Source organism: Stigmatopora nigra, unplaced genomic scaffold (assembly GCF_051989575.1).
Source record: "Stigmatopora nigra isolate UIUO_SnigA unplaced genomic scaffold, RoL_Snig_1.1 HiC_scaffold_27, whole genome shotgun sequence".
Taxonomy (NCBI): domain Eukaryota; kingdom Metazoa; phylum Chordata; class Actinopteri; order Syngnathiformes; family Syngnathidae; genus Stigmatopora; species Stigmatopora nigra.
The window spans coordinates 1245001-1272705 of record NW_027551606.1 but is presented as its reverse complement, the minus strand read 5'-3'; the positions used below and the strand labels follow the sequence as shown (position 1 = coordinate 1272705).

General features: G+C 39.0%; 1 protein-coding gene across 5 annotated transcripts; it reads right to left on the bottom strand.

Moving 5' to 3' along the window:
* On the bottom strand, positions 1-26726 carry nadsyn1 (NAD synthetase 1). 5 transcript variants are annotated; one of them, XM_077711715.1, is made up of 8 exons: positions 26456-26726; positions 14018-14229; positions 12719-12835; positions 10868-10921; positions 6497-6586; positions 482-533; positions 317-405; positions 1-233 (listed from the first exon to the last, which is right to left on the bottom strand). In XM_077711715.1, coding segments are annotated over exons 3-8 (453 nt in total). In that variant the 5' UTR covers positions 12721-12835; positions 14018-14229; positions 26456-26726; the 3' UTR covers positions 1-67. The 5 variants fall into 5 exon arrangements, with proteins under 5 accessions (XP_077567841.1, XP_077567842.1, XP_077567839.1 ...); XM_077711713.1 differs by having other exon boundaries at positions 53-233; positions 14169-14229; XM_077711716.1 differs by lacking the exon at positions 14018-14229.
* Positions 26727-27705: the final 979 nt, after the last annotated feature.

Here is a 27705-nt window from a genome sequence, read left to right as displayed (position 1 = left end):
GAAGAGAAAATCATGCATATGGCTTCTATATTAAGATACAATTATCCTATGCAGATGTAAATAAATATTAAAACATCTTGTCATTTTTTGTGGAAATGGTTCTCAGTTTATTTACCTTTGAAGTGGCTGACTTGATCAAGTTGAGTCTTTGGTCTGCTTTGCAGAGCTCATAATGGCTTGCAGAAGAATTCGTAAAGATTTCAACCCCATCAAGACTCATCTGACTGTGAGGGCTAAATGAAAGTGATTATTCAAATCCTATTGGTGTTTCAAAGCCACACATGACATGTAGAAAAATATCTGGCAGCTACTTTACCTAGAAGGGCACCATAACTCTTCGCACATCTCTGTACCAATACAAGTATCCTTGGTTGAAAGCACACAGTCTCCAAATGGGACTATTTCCTGATGAGCAAAGTTACACATTTTGGCAGTATATTAAAAATACAAAACCCATAGTGGTAGCTTCATATCTATTTACCTGCCCTGTGACCTGCTGGATCATTCTTGGAAGGAAGTACTCCTCTACTGCCCTATTAGATACAGAATCAAACACAATGTCATCTGAGTTTTTCAATGACAAATGAGGTCACCCATTTTTTTTATACTCTCATGGCCCTTATTTGTCATTATCTTCCATTGTTGGCATTGTCATTTGTACTTATTTCGTTAATTAATGCTTGATACTTATTGATATCCATATTATTTAAAAAAAGGCCATGTTTACATTATATGTAATTTTAATGTACCTTCTAAAATATCTCAGACAACCGAGTACACCCCTCTTCTATATCATTTCACGGGACAACACTAACAAAATAACATTTTGAAATAATGAAATGTAGTTTAGAGCTTTGACAATAACAGAAATTCATTGTAAGTTAAAAAGAAAGTCCTGAAAACATAGCATAGATAATAACAGAAATTCATTGTAAGTTAAAAAGAAAGTCCTTAAAACAGCATAGATATTGTTGGAATTATATATTAAAATGTTTACTAACGACAATTATGCAACTTACTAATACATTAATAAGTAAGCAAATGAAACTAAGGCTGAACCACTATATATGTTTAATAGTGTTTTTACGACTTCACTATGTGGAACACAGCCGCTTGTATTGGAATTATATATTAAAATGTTAACTAACGACAATTATGCAACTGACTAATACATTAATAACTAAGCAAATGAAACTAAGGCTGAACCACTATATATGTTTAATAGTGTTTTTACGACTTCACTATGTGGAACACAGCCGCTTGTTAAACCCTGTATGATTTATCGCGTAAATAATGAGCTATCTATACTTTATGGCATAGACGCTGAAGTTACTTTCAGTTCCGTTATCTTAGAATGACCAATGTGAACCCCAGTGTCTCACTCCTTTTTCCAGTTTTGTTTGTGTTACCAGAAGTTATGGCCCTCTCGGCTCAGAGAAAGAGAAGTTACTGCCGACAGACATGGGTTAAAAGGATGACCCATGTGTGTGGGGTCATAGGGTTTTTTTTTAACACACACACACTCATACTCAGAGGGACGGAGATCATTGCTATATATGTGCTTTGTAAAATGTATTGAGTTACCTTTCTACCTCTTGCTTTTGTATGAGGTGTTGGGTCCAGATCGATCTGTTATATAAAGCCACGCCTTTTGAACGAGACTCTGCTGACTTTTTCCATTTATGAATTAAAAGAACTTGTGGAAGTAGAAACAGGCTAATATTGAAATTAGCTAACGGCAACAACAAACTTTCTACTTCAATAATAACAGAAATTCATTGTAACTTAAAAGAAGTCCTTAAAATATAGCAAGGGATGTGTGAAATGCTACAAACAAAAGTGTTAGGGTCATTAGTCTCACATTTGTTATATATTTGCTCGCAATAAGAACGTTTTGATTTACTTAGCTTATTAACATTAGAAAAGTCATTTTAGGAGATCTGCTTGTAACCGGGATAAACAACGGGATGGGTGCTCTTCTCTACAGCTGGACTCAAAATTGTTTTGGAACACATTGAGAAACATCGACTTCTGAAAGTGGTTCACATCGAACTCCCATGAGAACATAAGGAGGACTTTCAATTGTTATGAGAAACATCAACTTCCTCATGTCTGGCTAACACGAGCTCTCTCGGGAAGATCCTGCAGACCGATTATTGTTTTGAGAACTGATATGCATGTAAAATCGTATGTAAATAAAATGGGAGAGAGAGGCGGCAGACGGGAGAATGATCTCAAACGGAGACGAATCAGGATTGATTCTCTCTTGCAAGACACTGGTTATGAGTCAGATGTCTGTTTAATTTGAGTGCATTTCGGAATGCCTATTTGTGAACCAATCAAAAACTGAGTACAGTGGTACCTCGATTTACGATCGTAATCCGTTCCGAGACTGATCATTTGACAAGCATATCGTAACTCAAGCGGACATTTCCCATTGAAATGAATTGAAAACAAATTAATTCGTTCCAACCCTCTCAAAACACCAAAAACAGGATATTGGATTGGAAAATAGGTTTTATTCCTTCTAATTCGCCATATATTGACAAAGTGATAAATAACGAGTCGTTTAATAGTAATAATATGTGTTTAATAGACGCATTTGACGGAGGGGAGAGACAATGACATACACGGAGGCGGAGGTTGGGGCTGTTCGGGGGGATTTATCCACGGCAACAACGCACTCGTAAACGAACAAACACATTTAAATAAAATTGGATAACTATATACAGACACTCAACTATTAATGTAACTTCACACAACTGAATTCTAATGTTATTTTAATCTTTTTTTTTTTTTTACCTTAGTTCTATGGGTTGACCCCACCCGGCCGTTTTGCCTGAGTCTTCAAAACGAACGCATCAAGTATTGTTAGGAACTTGCCTCCCCTTCGAAATGTTTCGAAAATGACGCACACAAATATCATCACAATACGCGCAATCCAAGCTTTAGAATTAGCGTGCCAAATCACTTGTAGATCTCTTGAAGTCACGCGTGTGCTCAGCATTGTACACTAGTAACGGCTTAATTTTACAGTCCCCGCTCGCATTAGCACACAACGCTTGCGTTAAGCGGTCCTTCATGCCTCCTGGGCGTTTTTTCTTCCCAAAATGACAAGTTTCATCGCAGTTGAAAACTTGCTGGGGGATGTAATTTTCCTCGGCGATAATCAAGGCAAATGTCTTGATGCGTCCTTCTGCTTAAAGATGGTGGAAATTGTTGACGTATTCCTCTCATATTGCCTAGCGAGCTCAGTAACACGTACCCCACTCATATTTTTTAATTATTTCACGTTTCGTGTCCATTGTCAACGCCCTTTCTTTGCAGAACTCAGCCGATCCATAGTAATATTGTTTATCTGGTATGTAAATATAACCAACGCTGGGGAGGGGGGGGGGGGGGGGACTGCCCAGTGTGGAAATGCAATGTCCGCCCAGTGGTCGTAGAAATAATTTATACACGAAAGAGATGCAAAAAAGACAGTGCCATGGCCACCTGGCTTGGTCGCATCACGAAATTTTGATCGTATCTCGGGCGAATTATTTGATAAAAAATTTCGGTGTAAGACAAGAATGTCGTATGGCGAAGCGGTCGAATCACAAGGTTCGACTGTACATTAATCCTTCAAATTTCGACATGATAATGGAAAAAACGAGAAGTAGGATCAACCCTATTATTACGACCATACTACATGTTATTGCGCCTATACAAAAATACAAATACTGCGGTACAATTATCAAAAATTGTATTTATCAAATGTTACAGTTATAGGCATTTGAAAAGACTTAAATATACAGTAATCTCGCAAATACCGCGGTTAGACGAGGCATGGCCACGATAAATGAAAAAACGCAAAGAAGGATCACCCCCATGATTACTACCACAATACATTTTTGGGGACCTATACAGAAATACAAGTACACAACTACAATTATAAAAAAATGCATACACTCATACTTCTACTTAGGAATGCCTCTAGGTATGAAATTTTATGGTTATGAAAGCTTTCTATATGCAAATGAGTTCCTCGAGATAAGAAAAGGATCCACGTTATGAAATTCCCCAAAAAGTAAACATTTCCTTATTCGTTATTTCATTTTTAAATTGTGGCAGATGCATTGATTCTAACTTTATAATCTTACTACACTGTTGGGCTCTCATTGGTTGTCTCACAACAACCACTATCCTTGTTTCAAGAATCTCTCTTATGTACTTTTGACCACCGTTCGTCGTCACAGAGTTATGTTTTTTTGGGTTGAGTTTTCCCAAGTGTGGATGAAGCACCTGCTTCTGTTTTTATCATCATGCCTCCCAAGACAAGACGTGGTCGGCGTGGAGGACAAAGAGGAGTTGGTCGAGGGGCATAAAAACACACTCTCTAGAGCAGGGGTGGCCAACTCTTTTCCACGAGAGCCCCTATTCGGTCTGTTTTTTTTATATCTCCCTCTTCTATCACACCTGAATCAAATGATAAACTCATCAGCAAGTTGAACAGAAGCTTGATACGGATCCCGGTTATTTGATTCAGTTGTGTTGTTGGAGGGAGATATGGAAAACAAAGTGGATAGGGGCACTCGAGGGCCGGAGTTGACTACCCCTGCTCTAGAGTTGAAGAAAAACTCGACAAAATTGGGGGAATAAAACAAGAAGGCAGACGAGGAGGAAGCAGCGAGCGTCACAACAGCAAAAAATTAAAAAATGCTGGAGAAATTTTACAAACTTTGTCTTCGTAGAATAAAAACCTCCAGAAAAAGTGCTCACGAGTCGTAGGATCGAAACAGTATTAAAAGTCTTTGGATACTTTTCTTTTTTAATATCCGTCAACCAACACAGCAGAAGGGCAAATTAAATCCAAACAGGAAAGATCTAGTAGCAACTAACAAAATTGTTGAAAAATTAAATTCCAAAGAAATCATAAAACATTAATTCTTGTTGTTGATAAATGTTGTTAATGCTGTTGCGTGAATTCTTGACGTTATGTTTAAAAGACTGCGTGCGTTCGTGTGTGTGCTTGGCTTTCACCTCGTGTCCTAAACCCTCCGGGCTTCCCTTACTCCGCAGTGCTCAGAAGGACACAAGAGGTGAAAAGCAAACGCTCATCTACCCAAAACAAGACATGAAAGTGGTGTTATGCTAGCGCTCTGTTGCAGACCTTTGGCTTCATCTTCTTCTTCAGCGTTTCAACATGGCTAGATTGTGTATGCTTGTTTTTCATTTTAAAACGTTAATAAATCATTTTACATATTTCTCTCATTATTTAATCATAAAAAACTGGGACACAGACCGATTTTAAAAGGTTTAGCTGGTAGTAGTGTAAAGACCGTGGAACAAATAAAGTACTGCTCTACGAAAAAGTTAGCAAACCAATTCATTTTGCAAGAAGAGGTACGATGGTATTTATTAAATATTACAGCTATAAGCATGTCAAAAGACTGTAATGTATTAATATCTTGATAAAATGTATATACAGTGGGGCAAATAATTATTTAGTCAACCACCAATTGTGCAAGTTAACAACATGGGTAAACCTCAACCATGAGACACAAAGTGGAGAAAGAACAGAAAATCACTGTTTGATTTTCAAAGAAATTATATGCAAATCAAGGTGGAAAATAAGTATTTGGTCAATACCAAAAGTTTATCTCAATACTTTATGTACTCTTTGTTGGCAATAACGGAGGCCAAACGTTTCCTATAACTCTTCACAAGTTTTTCACACTGTTGCTAGTATTTTTGCCCATTCCTCCCCGCAGATCTCCTCTCGAGCAGAGATGTTTTGGGGTTGTCGTTGGGCAATGCGGACTTTCAACTCCCTACACAGATTTTCTATGGGATTGAGATCTGAAGACTGGCTAGGCCCTTGAAATGCTTCTTACGGAGCGATTCCTTTGTTGCCCTTGCTGTGTGTTTGGGATCATTGTCAGGCTGTAAAACCCAGCAACCACAATGCGCACATCGACTGATTGTGAGCAGCGACCATTTTAGAGACTATCAGTGGATTGTCAGAGTATTATTTGCCTTGCTCTTGCTTACCGCTGTTTGCTCGACAATCTTCTGAGACCTTGTACAAGTTTGAGATTTGTATTTTGTGATATTTTTAATTGTACTCGTCGATTCGGTCGTGCTGTTTTGTAATACTTTTGCCTCCTAGTTTTATTTGCCAACTCGGCCATGCTTTTGTTGTCTCATTTGGTACTCCCATGTTTTTATGTGCTCCCTTTGTTAATAAAGACTAGTTTTGTAAATCTTGATTCCTTTACGTGAATTGTTTGTGGATCCATCTTCAACGGCTTGCGTATACAACATTTATTGACTGAATAAGGTATCCCTGGGCTTTATCTTGAACACTGGCATGCCCAAGGGTTGATCAGTCAATTGTCCTAATTAACTGTCCTGCGTTTTTGATCTCGAGGAAGTTACTTTTCAATACCACATTCCCCAGGTGAGGATGTCAAACTTTAGACTAATTGGAATTGTGAACTATAAGAATACCAACCGAAACTTTGTCCAAGGTGCGAACCACCGCATCTCTCTGTACATGCCATGGTTTGCCATCAACTTCTTTGGTCGAATCAGTAGTATTTGTCTAGGAGAACAAGGAATTAATAACAATCCATGTACTGGGTTAATATGAAGAGTATTAGAACTGTAGATGTGACTTATGCTCAATATTCCCTCTAAGCCAATAGTCTCAAACCGGTTCCACATAGGGCCGCAGTGGGTCTTGGTTTTTGTTCCAACCGATCCAGTGCCGACATTTTAACCAATCAGGTGTCTTTAAAATAAGCAGCACCTGACTCTAATTAACTGATTGCACTTGCAAAAGGTATCCTTGTTGAGTTGTAATGAAAACCTGCACCCACTGCGGCCCTTTGAGGACCGGTTTGAGACCACTGCTCTAAGCTGTGCACTTGCACAATTGCGCACTATTCGCGTCTTCTCTGCGTAGCAGCAATCATCTGGCGCTGGAACTTATTTATTTATTTTTTTAACCCCTTTCCCTATGATGCCACAGTTAACGCGGCAGCCAGTGGCAGTAGCTCTGTCCACTTTTATGTTTTTCGTGTTTTAAAGCCCTTCTATCAAGTGGTGAAATTGGGTCAGAACTGTCTAAATCTACTGTGTGTGGTCGTGTGCATGCGTGCGTGCGTGTGTCTAGTGTGTGTGATCTTTGTCTTCAACCTACACAATGGACTATAAATGGAAATTAGCCCTCGGCTAAAATCTTACATATATGTTCATTAACATGAATATAATATGTTCATTAATATGTGCTATCCCTTATTAAATAAATCTAAGCAAAATCATGGAAAAATATTGCATATAAACGGAAACTTGACTATCTCAAGTGACACGTTCAGCAGAAAAGTGTTTTGAACAAGAATGACAAGTGAGAAGGACAGATGTGTAAAATAAAGTAAAATTGAAAGCCCACGCAGGCCCAGGGAGAATATGCAAATTCAACACAGGTGGACCGACCTGGATTTGAACCCAGGACCCACCACTGTGAGGCCGACGCACGAACCAATCATCCGCCGGGCCACCCATTCATAGATGTTAATCATTACATATTATTATTACTAAATTATTTATGTGTAGTAGACATGCACCTGCTTATGGCAGGTGAGATACTGGTGTGTGCCCATAGCGAGCGATGATGATGTTGCTAACACTGGTACTCAGTGTGCTCAGGGAGGTTGTTTCTGCCCAGACAAACAAAAATTAGAGGGAACATTGCTTAAGTTTATTTTAAAAGTGCCCCTTTAACACACACACACACACACGCAAACATTGTTAGGAGGAATGTTTGTGTGTGTGACAAATAGCTACCTAGTGGTTATGATCCTTAATGAAATGTAGCATGATTATGTACAGTACTGTATGGCAGATGGTAGCGGCTAACATGGGTTTGTGCGGAGGAGGGAGAGGGATAGGACAGGAAAGACTTGACAGCAACACATTCCATAAGCGACAATTTTGTAACAGTACATAACATAAACTTTAAATTTAACCTAAATGAACATAGCTTAGTATACACACTAAAATACTCTGTCTCTCCCTCTCTCCCTCTCTTCTTCTCCCTCGCCCCTTCCCTCCCGGGGTATGAACATGGCCATCCGACCAACAGCCCCCTTACAGTAATCCCTTGAATATCGCGGTTAATGTAGACCAGACATGGCGATAATCATAAAAATATCGCGAAATAGGGTCACCTGTATTAAAAAAAATAATAATAATTCAGTGCTGAGTCATGGTAGCAAGATTGACTTTTGCTTACAAGTTGTAGCGTGGATTTTGACGTTTATGAGTGGTTAAAAAAATTTCAATAATTAATAGCAGGGAAAAAAATCACAAAGCAGCGAATTTTCGCGATAAGTGAAGTCACGATAATTGAGGGATTACAGTACTTTCTAATGTTCGGAACCATGGATGATCAACTCTGGGCGGCAGTGAGTTTCTGATTAATGCGCCTTCAACCCTTGTTTGTCAAGTATAATAGCATACACATCACGTAGGTATCAAGGTTTATATCTTAACAATCGACCGCCAGACCTTCGATCAGCCTTAACTATTGTGATGTGCTTACAAGTTAAAATTTAAGGTCAGAGCACGTTTAACAACAGTAGATAGAGGTGCCTCGAGCGAGCCATAGCAGGCAAAAGAAAGTACTCACATCTGGCCAGTCTGAGCACGTTTAACCACAGTAAAATGGCGGTATCCCAAGCGAGCAGTGACGGGAACACGAGTTTTTTTCACGTTTTATGCAAGATACGGTTAATTTTATCCTTGAATTGTATTCAAAGATGTCAAAATACATTTTGTTTAAATGTTTTATCTGTGTATCTTTTCTTTATTTTGAATAAAATACTGTATATTCCCGCATGGTCTTGCATCGTGACGTCGCGAAGGCACCATTTTTTGTCACCACATCATAGTGTCATCTTGCAGTTTTGTGCATGTCGTGTTTTTATCCCATACCCTCGATTCAGTAAATTTTTTGTCCGACAAAAGCGGGTCATATGCGAGTAAATACGGTAATTTTGAGTTGTTGAGTTGTGTTTGTGTGTTTACTCAGCTGCCACGTGCAATCACCACATGGCTTTACATTTCTCATTCATTTTAACGGCTCAATAATTAGTCTCTCTCCCGCTATCGCACCCTCCTTCCCTCCGTCCTGGATGTTCACCCGAGTGGTCTGTTCCTTTGTCTTACTGGCATTTATGTAGAGGTGGTTTCACCTACAGAAGTCAAAGGCTGCGATGACTCCCTTGTAACCTAGATCACTCACGTCCATCACTCGTCCAACAATAACGGTGTCGTCAGAGAACTTCTGGAGGTGGCAAATGTCTGTATCGTGTTTGAAGTCCGATGTAGAGGGTGAAGAGGGTTAGGGAATGGTGAGAGCACCGTGCCTCTTGGGGCCTCCGTGCTGCAAACTGCAAGTCTCACACATCGTGGTCTGTCAGTGAGGATGTTGATGATCCATGTAGCTACATGGTGCTTTACTTTTCCAGTTCTACTCTCAGTAATACTGGCAGAATAGTGTTGAACGGGTCCATCTTCGTATGATCCTTGTGGTTGAGTTTTTTTCCTTACCATAGGGATGTAGTTGGGGATCAGATGGACCAGGTTATGGTCTGAGCGGCCGAGTGGTGGGGGGGAGGGGGCTGAGCTGTATGCCTCCTTTATGTTGGAATACAGCAGGTCCAGAGTTTAATGTTCCTTGGTAAGACACTTCACATACCGAATGAAGGTGAGGAGAACACCATGGAAACATGGCTTGCAATATCATTTAACGACATGCCATTTTTTCCTTGATGGATAACAAACCTGTAATGACTTTGCCGTATGGATGACGGAGCCAACATGCATGCGTGCCAGAGGCCTGTTTATTGATACTCACAGACAGGCTTTGAAACCATCAACATCAGGGTCAGCCGGTAATACGTAATGCCCATCCGGTGGCGACGGTTACGCCCACCGTTATTGTATCCATATATTACTTCTTATTTATTTCATTCATTCATTGTAAAGGCCCTGAATTGGCTCCAATTAAGAGACACATTTACAATGCAGTTTAAACTCAAGACGATCTGTCACGTAGTAGAACACAGGAATAGAGCAGTATGACACTTCACATACTGAGTGAAGGTGAGGACAAAGCCATGGAAACATGGCTTGCAATATCATTTAGCCACACGCCGTTTTTTTTCCTCGATGGATAACAAACCCTGCTTATCTATTTCATTCACACCAATATTTCTAAATAAAGAATGGTTAAAAGTTGTTGTTAGGCTCCAATGGGAAGCCAGTGGAGTGTCAAGCAGGGTGCAGGACAATTTTAAATTAGAAGAACGGATGTAGAAAATTGAAAAAAAAAGGATTTTGTAACTTGGATCTTGTTTTTGCATATTCATCATTTACTTATCGAAGTGTTTAGAAACCTTAAAATTTCATAATTAGAGGCTTTTGTAAGTATAAGTACCGCTGTGCTTTTATATTTTTAATGTATTTATGGGGTAGTTAAATCTCCAAATCCAAGCTACAAAACCACTTCTGGATCAAAACGAAACAAAGTCAGGCAAGTGAACCTCTAAATCATTATTATATTTATTGAATCTTAAGGGACTGGGATTACATTACATAAATTGTATTTAAAGAGCTAGTATTGGAATAGATTTACAGTGACACCATCAATGCTGCTTAATAATGAGTTGAAATGACGTTATTTTTTTGTGCAGATTTCTTTGTTGCCTATGTGATGCTTTCCTGAAACAGTTTTTGAGTTTTATTTAATCTGGGCTGACTTATTACATAATAATGTGTGTCAATTACTCCAATAAAATTATTATATTTTAAAAGTTACCTGTTGAGAAATATCACCCGGCAGTTGTAGCGCACATTGTGATGCATGATGGGCCTGAGGGAACATCAATTATTCAAATCAATATAACACAAACAAAACTAGAATTTAAACACAAAAGATACATCCTCTCTTTCCTGTAAAATGGGTGTTGTATATCGCCTCTAAATTATTAATTCATTCATTCATTTTTTAAACCGCTTGTCCTTACAAGGGGCTCAGTGGGTGCTGGAGCCTATCCCAGTTCTCTTTGGGCAAGAGGCGGGGGACACCATGAATTGGTTGCAATCCAATAGCAGGGCACGAGGAGATGAACAACCCTTCAGACTCACATTTATACCGAGGGGCAATTTAGAGTGTCCCAACCAGTCTACAGATAAAGCCAGTCAAGAGGAGCGCGTTGTCCAGCTGTTCCCCCAACAGCCTCCCCTGACCATTAATGGGGGATCCGCCTTCAAGTGGAGCGGCTTCTGGACATCCGCAACCAGGGCCGCGGCCTACGCGATCTCGTCGAGTGGGAGTGGCCCAATAAGTCGGCCAGCGTCTTGTGTTTGCACTAAATTCCAAATGTTGTATCACCCTGACCGCTCGACTGACTGGTTTAATTTCTTGCCGACATGCTACTTATTGGGATCAACCAGGTGGACGTTCAGCCTAAAAATAGCCTCCTCACGTATTCCAAGCAATTCGGTAAATCCATGCCAAACACCCAGACGAGTGGCGAGGCAGTTGACTTCCGTGTGCTTTTAGCGCTTTTAACCTGCAAAAACACTCGATACTAAAAAAACACAGACCTATACAGAGGAAAGACCTAAAGTGAATGACAACAGTATGCGGGTGTTAACGATTGGAAAATGAAAATAGGATTATGTGCTCTGCAAGAAAATGGCATAATAGTATTTCTGCATTTGTGACTTTGTGGGATGCCGCTGGCTCAGCCGTAGAGACGAAGTGTTTGGTCAATAACACGTGTGATTTGGTTGTCATTATATAATCCACATGTCCGGCAGTTTTAAAATGGTTCTTCAGATCGCTAATTCCTTTAGCGTCAACTTTCACATCCTTTTTACACAGGAAGCAGAACGAGAAATGAGGACCTTTTGTTGATGATTTAATCCATGCGGCATATTCACCTTGGAGATACACCCATTTATTTTATTGTCGACCGGATCCTTGATTTCTTGTCTTCCTACTTGGCGGTTCATCCTTACTTGCCATGTTTTCTCCATTCCAGGAGCTAAGCATTACAATCTTGGATGACACTTCTTCCTAGGTCTCTGCTTTTGGCTGCCACCTGGCTATTTCTTACTCTGGCCACATTTTTGCTCCTACAGGAAGTGGCACATGCAATGTTTCTTCAGATTGTCCATTTAATGTCTTTAATTAATTTGAATGATTATATTCCTCTAACTGAGGAATTTCCGCTTTTCAGGTTGTTGTGAGAACTCACCTTTTAGAATGGGTAATTGTAAGATATGCTGACTGACTCTTTGCAATTTTTGGTTAGTATTGCATCAGTTTGGTGCGAGTTATAAAAACTGTCGAGTCATGTTGAGACATAAGCTCTGCAGATGCCTGGGCGTATCAGCCCATACCCTGTTTCTGTTATCTTCTCTGTACAGCATCATGTTGTTCACATATTAATAGAGGCACAAACTGTTAGTTCGGACAGAGCTGCAGAGGAGCAGACCATGCGTTCGTGCTGTTCGAGCTCTCCACATTCTGCAGTCTGGTAATTAATTTCTCAAATTGGTCGCCCTCTTTCTTAACCTGCTCCTGAAGTTGTTGTACAGAGACAGTAATAATCTTTTAATTCAACATATAATTTGTCTTTTGTTATTATTAAATACTTACATGCCCACATCACAGATTATGTCCTCAGTGACGGGAGATTCTAAAAGCTTCTTCAGGACTTCAAAACTGTGCAACAATGTATCAGACTCATGAAAGTGGTCTGCACAACCGTATCCACTGTGAAGAAACAAAATAATAATAGTGGATATGGTATATGAAAAGAAATAAGCCTAGGAAAAAAAAATACATTTTAGTAGATACATTTGTAAATCATCCAAAACGGAAATTTTGAGAAAGAAAATACTGTATTTCCGCACTATAAGGCACATATGAGGGCCTGCAATTTTTGCGCCTTATATACGGATCAATACTGAGCCGCAAAACGTCGCGCAACTACGATAAGCAGCGGCCGACCTAATTTTCCCCGGTAGAAGAAGTAGTGCGCGGTGCAGGGTGGGATATATAAAACAGTCTTTCATTTCAATTTGTGTTTGTGTAAAGGCCCTGAATTGGCTCCAATTAAGAGACATTTACAATGCAGAGTTTAAACTCAAGACGATCTGTCACCCAGTAGAACACAGGAATAGAGCAGTATGACACTTCACATACTGAGTGAAGGTGAGAGAAAGCCATGGAAACATGGCTTGCAATATCATTTAACCATGCACCATTCTTGTTTTCCTCGATGGATAACAGACCCTTATTTATTTCATTCACACCAATAAATCTAAATAAAGAACGGGTATAAGTTGTTGTTAGGCTCCAATGGGAAGCCATTGGAGTGTCAAGCAGGGTTCAGGACAATTTTAAATTAGAAGAACAGATGTAGAAAATTGAAAGAAAAGATTAAGGATTTTGTAACTTGGATCTTGTTTGTGTATATTCATCATTTACTTATCAAAGTGTTTAGTAATCTTAAAATGTCATAATTAGAGGATTTTGTAAGTAGAGGTACCACTGTGCTTTTATATTTTTAATGTATTTATGGGCTAGTTAAATCTCCAAATCCAAGCTACAAACCACTTCTGGATCGAAACAAAACAAAGTCAGGCGAGTGAACATCTAAACCATTATTATATTTATTGAATCTAATGGGATTTGGATTACATTACATAAATTGTATTTAAAAGGTGTTACTGATAGTAGCCTTGGTTACTGTGATCCCAGCTCTCTGTAGGTCATTCACTAGGCCTCCGTGTGTGGTTCTGGGATTTTTGCTCAATGTTCTTGTTATCATTTTGACACCACGGGGTGAGATCTTGCATAGAGCCCGAGATCAAGGGAGATTATCAGTCGTCTTGTATGTATTCCATTTTCTAATAATTGCTCCCACAGTTTTCTTTACACCAAGTGTTTTACCTATTGCAGATTCAGTCTTCCCAGCCTGGTGCAAGTCACACTACAACACACGACAACAGCTACGCGAAAATAATTAGAATAAAAAAAATAGCCAAAGCGTGTATCAGGCCCTGCCGTGTGACTGCATCAGAAGTTACAGATTATATCCCACCAGATTTCCAGCTCTGGGCCCAGTCTGTATTTGGCTCCATTTTCTTTAGCAATTTCAATACCTGTGGGAAGATATAGAAAGAAAAAAAATAAAATGGAACGATAATTATGTGCCTGCAAAATGAAAACATGATTAACAATTTTGTGTATGAATTATGATATTATTCTTAGATAGTCAGTAATCCCTCGAATATCATGGATATTATAGAACGGACATAGCCAACGTTAGTCGAACCCCCCAAGCGAGGACATTTGAGGATGTGAACTCTGGAGAAGTGTTTGAGGAACAACATTACATTTGCTGATGCTGAGGACTGTGACTATCTGGAGGAAACCTGAGAGCACACACCTGTTTTCTGAAAAATCAAATTCAAAATCAGCAAAGGCAAACATACACTTTTAATGTTGTACACATTACTTCTGACACAATAAATGGGAAATGCAGCATAAAGTGGATGGGAAAGGAAAAAGCAGAAAGAACACGGCCGTTTCCCACTGACCAGAAAAAGGGTGCCTCGTGTGCCATTCCTAAAAGTTTACAAATGTTTAATTGGTGAACCTGACATTTAAATGGTCTTTTGAACCTAAGTCAAGACCTAAGAATCTTCAGACGATGAGTCAATATCCAGGGGGCCCGTAGCCAAAGAATCATGTTTTTTTTTCCAGGACTGGACCTCGGTTATGCACCTGCGGACGAATGGTTGATGATTGACCAAGAGGGTGGAACACTTTTTCTAGTGAGTAAACATTCATATGGGTATGAATGTGTGAGTCATCTCAAAAGGTTAGGTATACAGAGTAAATCTATAAAACTGAGCTATGGCAGTGGTGTCCTGAAGGTGCCTAAACTCTGCAGTGTGAATGTGAAAAATCTGTGTGGGGAGACGGGTCTCATTGAACAGGAATTCTAAGTGACAACCATCTTTAGAAGCACAGGCAAGAATTTCTCATCAATTGGCGTGTGGTAGAAGCTTGAGGATTATTAGAGACGTAAAATTGTCACCCTGTTCCGGGAAAGTCAGTATAGTCACTCTAAAGCAGTGGTCTCAAACCGGTTCCACATAGGGCCGCAGTGGGTCCTGGTTTTTGTTCCAACCGATTCCAGTGCCGACATTTTAACCAATCAGGTTTCTTTAAAATAAGTAGCACCTGGCTCTAATTAACTGATTGCACTTGCAAAAGGTATCCTTGTTGAGTTGGAATGAAAACCTGCACCCACTGCGGCCCTTTGAGGACCGGTTTGAGACCACTGCTCTAAAGTGTAGTAAATTGATTCTAAAAATTGGGAATGGCAAAATAGTTGATGAGAACGACCCAAAGCAAAAACTAGCATGTACATTTATTCATGTATTTATTTATTAACTTACTTATTACCTATCTATTTATGCCCAAAATGCCTTTCCTATTTTGGCATCCTCACCCGCTACTGTGACAACGAAATTTCCCAAATACGGGATGAATAGTTATCCAATCTAATCCAAAGACTAGAAGTTCATAGAGAACCAATGGGCATCAAAAACCTAATACCTAAACCTATGGATAACTAAATATGATTTTGCTGGTCAGCTTTATACTCATGAAATAATAAACCAGGACGATAAAATAAATACAACACATAAAGGAGACACAAAAATGGATGGAGCGTTATGAGGTTTTTTTGGCTGTTGATGGCGAAGAAAAGGAGTGAAGGAAAAAGGAGACAGGCTTGCCAATAGGAGAATCGCGATGGTGATGACAAGCAGGGTGAAGCCGTGTTTTTCCATAGAAAGGAGTATAATAAGCCAGATCTAGTATTAAGAAGGAAATTGAGAAACATTGCTCACATATAAATGTGTCGCAGACTCTGATGCATTATCCATCAGTGCCGAGTTTTTGTTCTACCCTCATTGCAATTGTCACCCCCACCACACCTCCGACCTATCAGAGTGATTGCCTGACTAGGTTGGCAGGGACAGGGGGTGAATGGTCCAAGACATGAAGGAAAGTACTCTCCTTAATGCCTAAACTATCAGAATTGAATAATAATTTTATGGGACAATATCCCATGATCGAAGTTGAAAATCTCACTACCATTTTGGTGCATAGAACTTGGACACAGTAGGTGTAGCGTAATTTGTTCCGGATAAAGATGTGGTAAAATATTATCATCTGAACGGAGCAGAGATCCAACAAATTTGGACAGCAGAATTAAAGGGGGATTGGAATAACATAAAAAGAGATTGGATCCAAAAGAGGTAGGAGGCACTACAACTTAACAGTCATGAGTTAACTATGAGTGCATGACTTGACAGATCAAACCACCACAAATGCTAAAACAATAGCAAATTATTCAGCTATTGGAACAGCGAAACAAAATGTGATGACCCATTTCAAGAGTAGAAAGCCAGGATGACTGCATGCTTTAAAGGGAATAATGGCATTCCTGAGGATCACAGTGTACGGTGTATATCAGGATCAAGTGAAAAATGTTGTTAATACCCATTCAAATTATGCAGTTAGGCAATAGATAAATAAGCATTGGTTAGATAGACCGACGGGAACTCTTGAGCAATATGTAAACCAAGCATTACACGCTGAGAGAGCTGCTTCAAAAGAAAAAAGGTAAACACCTTTCTAACAGTAGAAGGTGAAGGCAAACCAAAAGGGCTGGATGGACCAGGTGAAAATGAAAGAATGTCTATGTGAGGTGTATGTTAACAGACCGACCGGATGGCTTTTTTCACGGCTCCCCGTCAATCTTGATTTGCGACTTCATGCGTGCTCATCTCACATGAGCGGTGAAAAACCAGGTCACGAAAATGAACTCTGAGCTTGCTGTCATTCCCGGAGGATTAACTTAAGAACTCCAACCGTTGGACATGAGCATCAACCGGGCGTTCAAAGGAAAGTTGCGAGCGGCATGGGAACAATGGATGATAGGTGGGGAACACATCTTTAAGCAGGGTGGCAGGCAGCGCCGGGCTAGTTACGCCACTATTTGCGAATGGCTTGAGGCCGCTTAGATGAACGTGTCTGCTTGCACTGTTGTTCATCATTTCTTTCGGGCTACGTGGCAATGCGAGTGACTCTGACAACGAAGAGAGGGAACCCGGCATATTTTATGAATCATTTGGACAATTGTTCAATTTGGACACAGAAAATGAGGACTTTGTGGGTGATGATTGATCAAAAAACAGGATTACATTGTAAAATGGCTAAATAAAGTACAACCGAACTCTGTTTTGCTTCCGTTGCCTTTAAAGACGTGTTATTAGCGTGTGTCCGTATGTTTAAGCTGGTGTATGTTTTGCCATGCCTGGCTGCGTGTTTTGGCGCGGTGCGTTTTGTGGGTCAAATAAAGAAATAGCACTCGTTACTGACACTGCGCTTTTAAATGCGGTGCACCATATAGTCAAGAAAAAATACGATATCTTGAATTTGAAAAATAAAAAAATCTTTTTATTTTACATTTAAGGAGGATTCGGGGAATGTGCATATGAAACTGGTGGGGTTCGGGAGCGCCAACAAGGATAAGAACCGCAACATTAGTGCCTTTACTAAATAGAAACATTCAAGTAAAGAGACATGAACTTTTGGCAGGACAGTTGAATGTCCTAATGATGAGCAGTGGATCGATTCATTATTTTATACGCTGGACGTTCCGAACAATCCACCATTGAAACAGAAGTCCTTGGTTGTCGATTTGTCCTTCTATCTTCCCCTTGTAGTCTGCGTTGGCAGCCTTGATCACTCTCTTCAGATTCACATGAGCTGTGATGCAAGTCTGAAGGCTGCATCACGGGCACAGAGAAGTGATCGGACTTGACTGGTCATGCAGGTTTACGCTTTGGGTACACCTGGATGGTCTTCTCCACAGTGACCATAGCCATTTAGTACTTGATGTAAGACAGTGCTGTGTCTGCGAATATGCCAGGTCACCATAGTGGAAAGTTTCAGACTGTGTCTGTTCAAAGCAGTCAGTGTCGAGGGAGGGCATTGTCAGGCCAGGTGATCATGTTTTGCCTTTGGGGCTTTCTTTGTTGGGTGTGCGAGGTGTATGCTGGGGTCAGGAACAAAGAGACATGTTCTGACTGTCCAAAATTATGAAAGTGGTACGTCTCGGCATGCATCTTATATGTTAGAGTAAACATGATCCAGCATTTTTTATCCTGTTGTTGGATATTTCACTTGCTGAAATTTTCAGCGAAACTGTTTTCAGATTTTGTGAAGTATGAATGTATTTTATGCTTATTATTATGTCTTTTGGTTTATATAGTGTAGTAACTAGAATAGAATTTTGCATGACCCAGTGGAAACTTCCATCATGACACCTTTTAGTTAAGGGGGTGTCATCTTTCACGACACCCACTTCTTTGTCTACTTCTTCCCGCCTTATGTTTGTACCTAGGTCACATGACCCTTTGTTAATAAAACCAGCTCAACTGTTGGAGGGAGGCAAGGGATTGGAACTGGTCAGGCAAGGAGATGGACTCATCTCCAAGCGCTGGCACCTCCCGACCCCTCCCTCAGCTGATGTCTTTGAAAATCTCATCAAGCCGACTCTGCGTGTGCTACCTCTGATCCGAATTATTGAATGTATATGGTTCTAAACCTGACATTTTCTGGTGCCGAAAAAACCCGGGGATTCCTTTCTGAATTTCTCGGACTGCGGTGGACTGAAGGCCAAGAATTACTGACGTCAGCCCTCTTACTTTGAAAGAGGGGGCTTTTCGGTCGATCGCGGCCCGTTTGAAGAAGGAACCCGGCCGGAGAGAGGATGCACGCACAAGAGACAGTAGGGCTGTTTAAAATTTATATATAACAAGGCTGGTGAAAATCCCGTTTTTCCTCTCGTGAAAAAGTCGAAGAAAAACGTTCCATAAATAGGAAATATTTGCATATCGTTGGGGAGTATGTATGTCAAAAAAAAAAAAAAAGGGAATACACAAGATATGCGGCGAATGTACACTTCGGCCATAGGTGACATTCGTAAGGAAAACTGGTGACGCGGTTTAGACTAGAGGGTGAAAGAATCCCTCGTAAAGGATTTTTGGAGATTGTTAAAAATAAGGGAAACCTTCCAAAAATACAGCACCTGATGAGTAAAAGCGCTTGATAAAAGTAATCTTCATATGAAGTATATATATATATATATATATATATCAACCGAAAGGATATATATATATATATATATATATATATATGAACCTGAAATACGCCGTGACGCGCGCAGGCCTTGCAAAATAGTAAAGAATCAGAGACACAGAGAGAACAAAGCACATGGTTTGGGGAAATTGTTAGTGGAACCTTTGCAAACTATTCAAAGGAATTTAGAAGTAAAAAAAAGCTGTAAACAAAGGAAAAAAGCTACTTAGGCGAATAAATAAGCTTAGACAAGTATTTAAGAGATAATAAATTGAGACGGGGCGTCCCTAGAACAAAAGAAGAGATGCGAGCGGGGGTAGAAGAAAGGATGAGCACATGGCAGGGAGAAGATGGCCGACCAAAAAAGAGCCGCGAAGACAAAGAAGAGCGTAGCAAATGGTCATTCTCCAGCAGTTCACACTCCCCCGACGCAACGAGACGGAGGATGGGCCAACTCAACCAACTCCGACGCAAAGAAAGGGGGGTGGCCTCCTCAGTAGATTGCACAATGCTCTCAAAGCACCCCACGGTGGGGCCATAGGGAGAGAGCCCCCACCAGCCCAGGCCCCCACCCCCTGCACAAACAGCGAGGGGTGGGGGACTGAGAGAGACAGGTAGAGAGAGAAAGTTAGCAGAGAGAAAGATAGAGACAGAGAGATGTAGAGAGAGAGAGAGAGAAACAGAGATGTAGAGAGAGAGAGAGAGAAACAGAGATGTAGAGAGAGAGAGATGTAGAGAGAGAGAGACAGATAGTTGATAATGTTATGATATATTAGTCACAAATTATGGGTCCTTTATTAAACACTGAAATTTATATAAGGAAATTCTTAGTGAAAGGTTATTTTTCCTCAATTTTAATTATGGTAATAGTGAGCCCAGAAAATGGCTCTTATTTTAAATATAACCGCCTTCTTGGAGCGGATAGGAATTCAATGGGGATTCCGCTAGTGCAATTTAGCTATCCTCATAACTAATTTAGCAATATGAGAGTGATTTGTGATTTAGATTTAAGTATTAAGAATCATCCAAATTATTAAATGAAGACAATGCAGAAATGGCATTCATCCAAATCATTAATGATATCAAACGAGAAGTTTACAATGCAGAAATGGCATTGATCCAAATTATTAAATTGTACCTGACAAGTTTAGATAAAATAATTAATTTAGGATAAGCATGATTTCTATAGGATGGAATAAGATGAATCATGTTTAGTGCACGAAATATAATTCATTGTTTTTCCATCACTAGATGAAATATGCTTTAGTGTGAGTCATATTAATGACTATTAACCTAGTCCTTTTGAGAATGACTAGTGTTGATAGGACAGCAAAAGGTGGTTAGCTGCCAATAAGCCCTTTTCAGGGATGGCGCTCTCCACTAGTGATAAAAAATTACAGACCACTGATGTCTGTGAGCGTGAATGGTTGTTTGTCTTTTTGTGTTTTTGATTGGCCAACCACCAAGATATAATTGATCCCTTAGATATCAAGGTGGAAAAGGATTTAGCAAATTGGAATCAATTTCTGAAATTGCCAATAAGCCTTTTTGGATGGCGATGAAAAATCAAGGAAAATTGTTTAGTCCAAAGAAATTTTTTGATGATAATGCATTGAATTGGAGGAACAAATCTGCAATGCGAAATTTTGAGCACTGAGAAAAACAAAAACAGTGCATCATATGAAATTTCAAAGTACCATTGATGTATAGGGATAATGGCATCCAAATTGTGTTAACAGATTAATTGACTGAATTGACAAAATGTTCCATATTTCGTTACCATACCAAACGCCATTATTCACTACACGATTGGAGCTGAAGGATGACTCTAATCTGGCTATCTGTATAAAAGAAAAACTTTAAAGAAACGCACTAATTTTGAGTTAGCAGAAGAAGACTGTGTTTTTCAACAGGAAACATGGAGAAGACGCACGAGCAACCCAAAATGAGAACGTCCGTACAACTGTTGCTGACCAAACAGCAGACATGAAAATAGCGGAGGATGCAGATCCATCTTTGCACTGTAAGGAGGTTCTCTCAGTTGAAACGTTTGAGGAGACAGGTAAGATAAGCTTATTGACGCGATCAGACGTAATGGAAAGCATCCAATATTGATTGGAAAGATTATTGCTCGAGGAGCAATGCCATAAACCATAAGGAACTTTTTATATTGGTTTTATTGTCTCCATAAAAAGTGAAAGCGTTTCAATTGAGAACAAACCTTCTTACAGATTTTTAAAGTAAACAATTAGAGAGAAAAAGAGACTACAATGGATAGATATGTAACTAAATTTTGATTTTATGCCAGACTATTGGAAAATGTTGATTAAGAAAGTTTTAAAGGAGATGATTGGCAAACTCCAAAGACAATGGAATGTTACATTTGATAAAAAAGACTACTAGTTTGGGATATTTTGAATTTCAAACAACTGAGTTTAATATGCAACACGATACACATTGTTAATTGAATTGGGACTTGATTAGTATGCAATTTATAAGTAATGAATTTTAATTGCCCTAAAGGAAAATTATGCTAGAAAATATTAACCCTGATAAACAAGGGGTGGTTACAGTTTAGTGGGTTCAATTCTTTTCAGAATTATAAATGTCTACATTTGTTTCTGGATATTAATTGATGTGAATGTAACTGTTGCAGAGAGCGGGAAAGCTGTTTTCCTGAGGAGAAAGCAGCCTGGTTTGCTCTTTGTATTCTTCATATTTTTAGCATGATTAGTTAATTTGTGTAATTGCAGGAAAGGAAAAATCAAATATAGTTTTTGATCTTAACAAGGAAGCAGCAATCACAATAGAATAACAGCTAGTATATCTACTTTTGAATGATAAGACATTTAGATTTTCGCAAACAAAGTGATTGAATAAGTAAGATTGTTGTGATTTTTGTTCATTTGAGAATTAAGCCCAACCAAGTGGCCGTATGCAGGTGTTGAGCACGCGCTAAAGACGACAGCAGCTAAAGCAGCAGCGCAAACACATACTGCACAGTATTCACAACAACAAAAACTGAGTCAAAAACAGTATTAATTGATAGGCAAAACATTGCATCACATAAGGTAGAGATGCATCTATACAGAAAGAACACAGAACAGTCTGCAGAAGACCTGTACACAGCTAAAGGCCTAGCGTGCCTCCCAAAAATTATTCCAAAATTGAGCCATGGATTGAACCATGTCTCAACAGGGGGGGATGACGGACATGGTACAGTGTGTGTTCCATGTCCCAGAGGTCTAAATACCTACTTTTAATTTTTTGGTGTTTGATTTGTTGCAGTCATGGTGTGCAAGGCAACCTCAGGCCCAAACGAGGACAACGTCCAAAGAGTGTGGGACTGGTAGAGCAAACAAATGTTCATGGAAGACCATTTCAACATCCTCTATGGGAAGGTGAAACATGACAAAAGGCTAAGGGCAAGGCAGACCTAATCACAGAATGGATGGTAACATGTATGGAGAAACTTGTCCAAAGAACAGGCAAGCTGCCGTGATTCCCTTTTGTCTACTTTGCAGGAGGTGATGAAGCCAGGTGACTGGATGCTGATCCTAGTCATAAAAAGGAAGTCCTGGTTCTCTCCACGATGGGAAGACCCATTCGTGGCCCAACTCACCAACCTCCACTGCTGCAAAGATTGCTGAGAGGTATTCGTAGATTCACCAATCTCAGGTCAAGGTGGTTCGAGACACAGGTGACTGTGAGTAGACTGGAAGTTGGACGGTATCAAAACCCTTGTCCGTAAAAACTCATCAGTCTACTCACCTGCCACGAGCACCCCTCACTTAACCTTGAGCTTCCATAGACTTTGCACCTCTACACATAGGCCACAGTGAAAGCTGTTGCCACCTACATCACAGTGACTGTACTGTCAGTGACTGCCTGGGCGTGTCTGAACACCCCGCCCACTGAGACTCGAGTGGGAAAACAAGATGGTGACATACTCCTATCACAGAGGAGAGTGAATTGGTATGAAAAGAACAATCTGGAGAACTACTATGAAGAAGATGTGTGGTATCCTGACATCCTGAATTCACTGGGTCTAGACGTCGCGCTTAAATCTGCAGTGAGGCAGATGAGATGCATTCCTTTTAAGGGTAATGAACATAACAGTAAGCGATAAGAGACCAAAATCAGTGCAATTCAAACCACATGATTCAATCTGGGGTGGTGGTGTTCCGTCGTGACTACGAGTAGTCCAACCCCCCCAGAAAATCATACTGTCGCAACTTTGCCAAATCCGAGTGGGTAAAGTTATGTAAAGACATTGAACTGTTAAACAAGTGTGGATTAACCAAACTGATCCTGGCCCTACAGGGTATAGCCGATGATTTAAAAGCCCTAAGGGAAATGGAGTTGCAGGAGGATGGAGCCAATGATGGAGATGTGTGTGCCATGATGGGAGAACACTGCTGCACCTTCATCCCAGATGAAACCAATACATGACTCGGGCTATAGCTGAAGCTTGGCCAACACGAGTCGTGGGTTTTCGATAGTGTTTAAATTTGCAACTCCCTCACTTGCGATTTTGTTACGGTTCTGTATTTTCTATGTATGAAAGTTATGATTCGAAATACTATCTAGCACATGCTGGTAACTTACAATGACATACAGTATAACCGCGTGGCAAATCATAATGGAGATTCTTCCACTCTTTCAAAGTGGGACGAGTCTCGGTATGTCGAGTGCTTCCGGTTATTGTACTTGTTTTGACTTAAAAACTGTGTCCGCTCATAAAGAGGGACGCAGATGGATTTTTCTCGGATAACCCTAAAATTACCTCAAGTTTTTGCCTCTGCCTTGACAAGTGATTTTATTGTTTTCCATACCCCTTGATAAATAATGCTGATGATATTTGTATTCTAGAATCTGGATAGGAGGGATATAACTTGATGTTTAATGAAAATTCTTTCAAAGTTACTAAAGGGGGGAAATGTGAAGTATGAATGTATTTTATGCTTATTATTATGTCTTTTGGTTTATATAGTGTAGTAACTAGAATAGAATTTTGCATGACCCAGTGGAAACTTCCATCATGACACCTTTTAGTTAAGGGGGTGTCATCTTTCACGACACCCACTTCTTTGTCTACTTCTTCCCGCCTTATGTTTGTACCTAGGTCACATGACCCTTTGTTAATAAAACCAGCTCAACTGTTGGAGGGAGGCAGGGGATTGGAACTGGTCAGGCAAGGAGATGGACTCGTCTCCAAGCGCTGGCACCTCCCGACCCCTCCCTCAGCTGATGTCTTTGAAAATCTCATCAAGCCGACTCTGCGTGTGCTACCTCTGATCCGAATTATTGAATGTATATGGTTCTAAACCTGACAGATTTTGCCTGATTAAAATCAATTATGTGCGTGGCACTTGGGTAGTTATTCTTGTGAGTGTTTAGGGTGTCCTTTAGTAGGGAGCGGCGGACCAGTAGCCGAGTCGGACCACCAGTGGGAAGTTTGCATGTTCTCCCCGGGCCTGCGTGGGTTTCCTCCGAGTACTCCAGTTTCCTCCCATATTCCAAAAACATGCATAGTCGGCTGATTGGACACTCTAAATTGCCCCTAGGTACAGTTGTGGTCAAAAATTTACATACACTTGTGAAGAACAATGTCATGGCGCTTTTGAGTTTCCAGTTATTTGTACAACTCTGATTTTTTTCTAATAGAGTGATTGGAACAGATATTTTTTGTCACAAAAAAACATTCTTGAAGTTTGGTTCTTTTATGACTTCTTTATGGGTTAACAGAAAAAGTGATCAAATCTGCTGCGTCAAAAATATACATACACCAACACGAATTAGCAATTTTGGTTTCTTAGAAGTTGTGTCAGTCACATGAGCTTCATAGCATGGCCTCTTAACTTTTAATTATGAGTGGCTACAGCTGGGGACTACTTTGAATAGGACTCATTGGATGCAAACGCCCACAAATGCTACAATGGGAAAGTCAAAGGAGTTCAGCATGGATCTGAAAAAGCGAATCCTTGACTTGACAAAGTCACTTGGAGCCATTTCAAAGCAGCCTCTTTCCGTCTCTCCCTCTCTCCCCCTCTTCGTATTTGTTACACACCACAAGCTTATCGTGAAACAGTTCACTCACTACTTCAGTGGTCAAAACTGGTAAATGAAACACACCCACCTATCTTTAGAACTAACACCCACTTTAGAATAGGAGAGACCTTATATATTGGAGTCAGAACACAAAAGTCTTTATCTTTTCTTTTGCAAATTAATGATGTAAAGAGAACTGACCTGGGATCCCATTTCTATTTTATCAAGTATAACCTCCAGGACAAAAAAAGAACACATGGGGTTGTAAGTACAAGGTCCAAAATAAACAAACGCCATAATTATTTGCATTAATATTTCCTAAAAAATACATATCTTTATATTTTCTAAAGGGGTTAGGGAGTAGTATTTGTTATATAATGTTTAAATTTACATGTCTGTGGCTCATTTGGCTTCACGCACGTTTGTCAAAATGTTTCACATGTATTGTTGCTCGGGATGACATACATAGCTTGTCACACGTGTCTTTCGAAACAGTTTTTCCTGGGTTTTACAATTGTAATCGACATTTCAAAGCTGAACAGGGAACCAGTATCATAAAACTGTTCTTGACATCCAAGTGAGGGGGGCGGTCCAATTGCCCAGACCAGCTGCGCATAGGAGGAGAAACCCCATACAGTATTTGGAGTTCTTTTCTCAACTGAAACACACCCACTGATGTTCAAATGTACGCCCCCTTTTGCTTGTTGCGAAAGGATTTAAAGCAGGTCAGTGATCAGAAGTTTGAGCTATTGCAATAAAGCCAAGTGGGTGTGAGAATCTCAGTAGTGTCTTGATGTCTTTCGGTCTTGGTAAAAAAGAAAAAGAAAACGAGCAAGTGCGTTGTAGATATGAGGTCAAAAACGAACAACGCTAAAATATTAGATATATAGATTAGAGAACGAATTATGCTAATTCAATACAAGATTTGCAGATTCTACTTACGAAACATTCAAATTACAAAACGACTTCAGGAACGAATAATTCCCAAGCTAGAGGTACTGGTGTATTATATATTTTTAAACGGTCTTTACATTGGAATTGTCGTTGAACATAACAATATGGAGTGACAACATTTCAAATTCCCCTTTTGAACTGAATTCTGTAATGACTTACTTTTCATTATTCTCTCAAAGTTGCCGTCAAAGTCCAACGCCCATTGATTCAACGAACATGTGGCAATAACTATTTTTCGGCCCATTTTCTGGGTAGTAACAGGTATACAACGATCAAATTCTATTATTAAACACAAATATTCAAGACGTGCATACGTTTCAGTGCTACTCTTAAAGGTCTAGTCAATGCATGGAATGTGACGTTTGCGAGCACAAACGTGTATATGTACTGCGCAACAAGCTATTGCTTGTAATGTGGATATCATACATGTGTGGATGGGTTTGCTAAAACGGACACAGCGACGTACATTAAATAAGCGGCCATTTTGTGACAGGTAACGTATCTCACCAGCGAATGAAAGTGAGTGACGACTTCCTCTATTAAAGTAGTTTGAAATAAGATTACTTTGATTCCAGAGTTTGTATATGTATATGTATGTATATATATATATATATATATATATATATATATATATATATATATATATATATATATATATATATATATATATATATATATATATATATATATATATATATATATATATATATATATATATATATATATATATATATATATATATATATATATATATATATATATATATATATATATATATATATATATATATATATATATATATATATATATATATATATATATATATATATATATATATATATATATATATATATATATATATATATATATATATATATATATATATATATATATATATATATATATATATATATATATATATATATATATATATATATATATATATATATATATATATATATATATATATATATATATATATATATATATATATATATATATATATATATATATATATATATATATATATATATATATATATATATATATATATATATATATATATATATATATATATATATATATATATATATATATATATATATATATATATATATATATATATATATATATATATATATATATATATATATATATATATATATATATATATATATATATATATATATATATATATATATATATATATGTGACAGGGTGAAGTAGTGATGTTATACATGAGTGCAGGTGTTAAGTTGAAAGGGGACTCATGCCGCTAGCATGCGTTAAACACGGGGCGATGACGTAATGATTAACCAATGGTCATAGACCTTGGTAGAGTATAATAACGGGCTATTCAGACATTTCTCTAAGTTGGTTTTGAAATACAACAAAAGGACCTGTCTGAT

Coding starts and splice junctions, on each gene's coding strand:
- nadsyn1 (XM_077711713.1), bottom strand. CDS start 26,540: ATGGGCCGAAAAATAGTTATTGCCACATGTTCGTTGAATCAATGGGCG. Junction 10,922..12,718: donor ATAATCTGTGATGTGGGCAT/GTAAGTATTTAA, acceptor ATGTTCCCTCAG/GCCCATCATGCATCACAATG. Junction 534..6,496: donor GCACCTTGGACAAAGTTTCG/GTTGGTATTCTT, acceptor TGTATCTAATAG/GGCAGTAGAGGAGTACTTCC.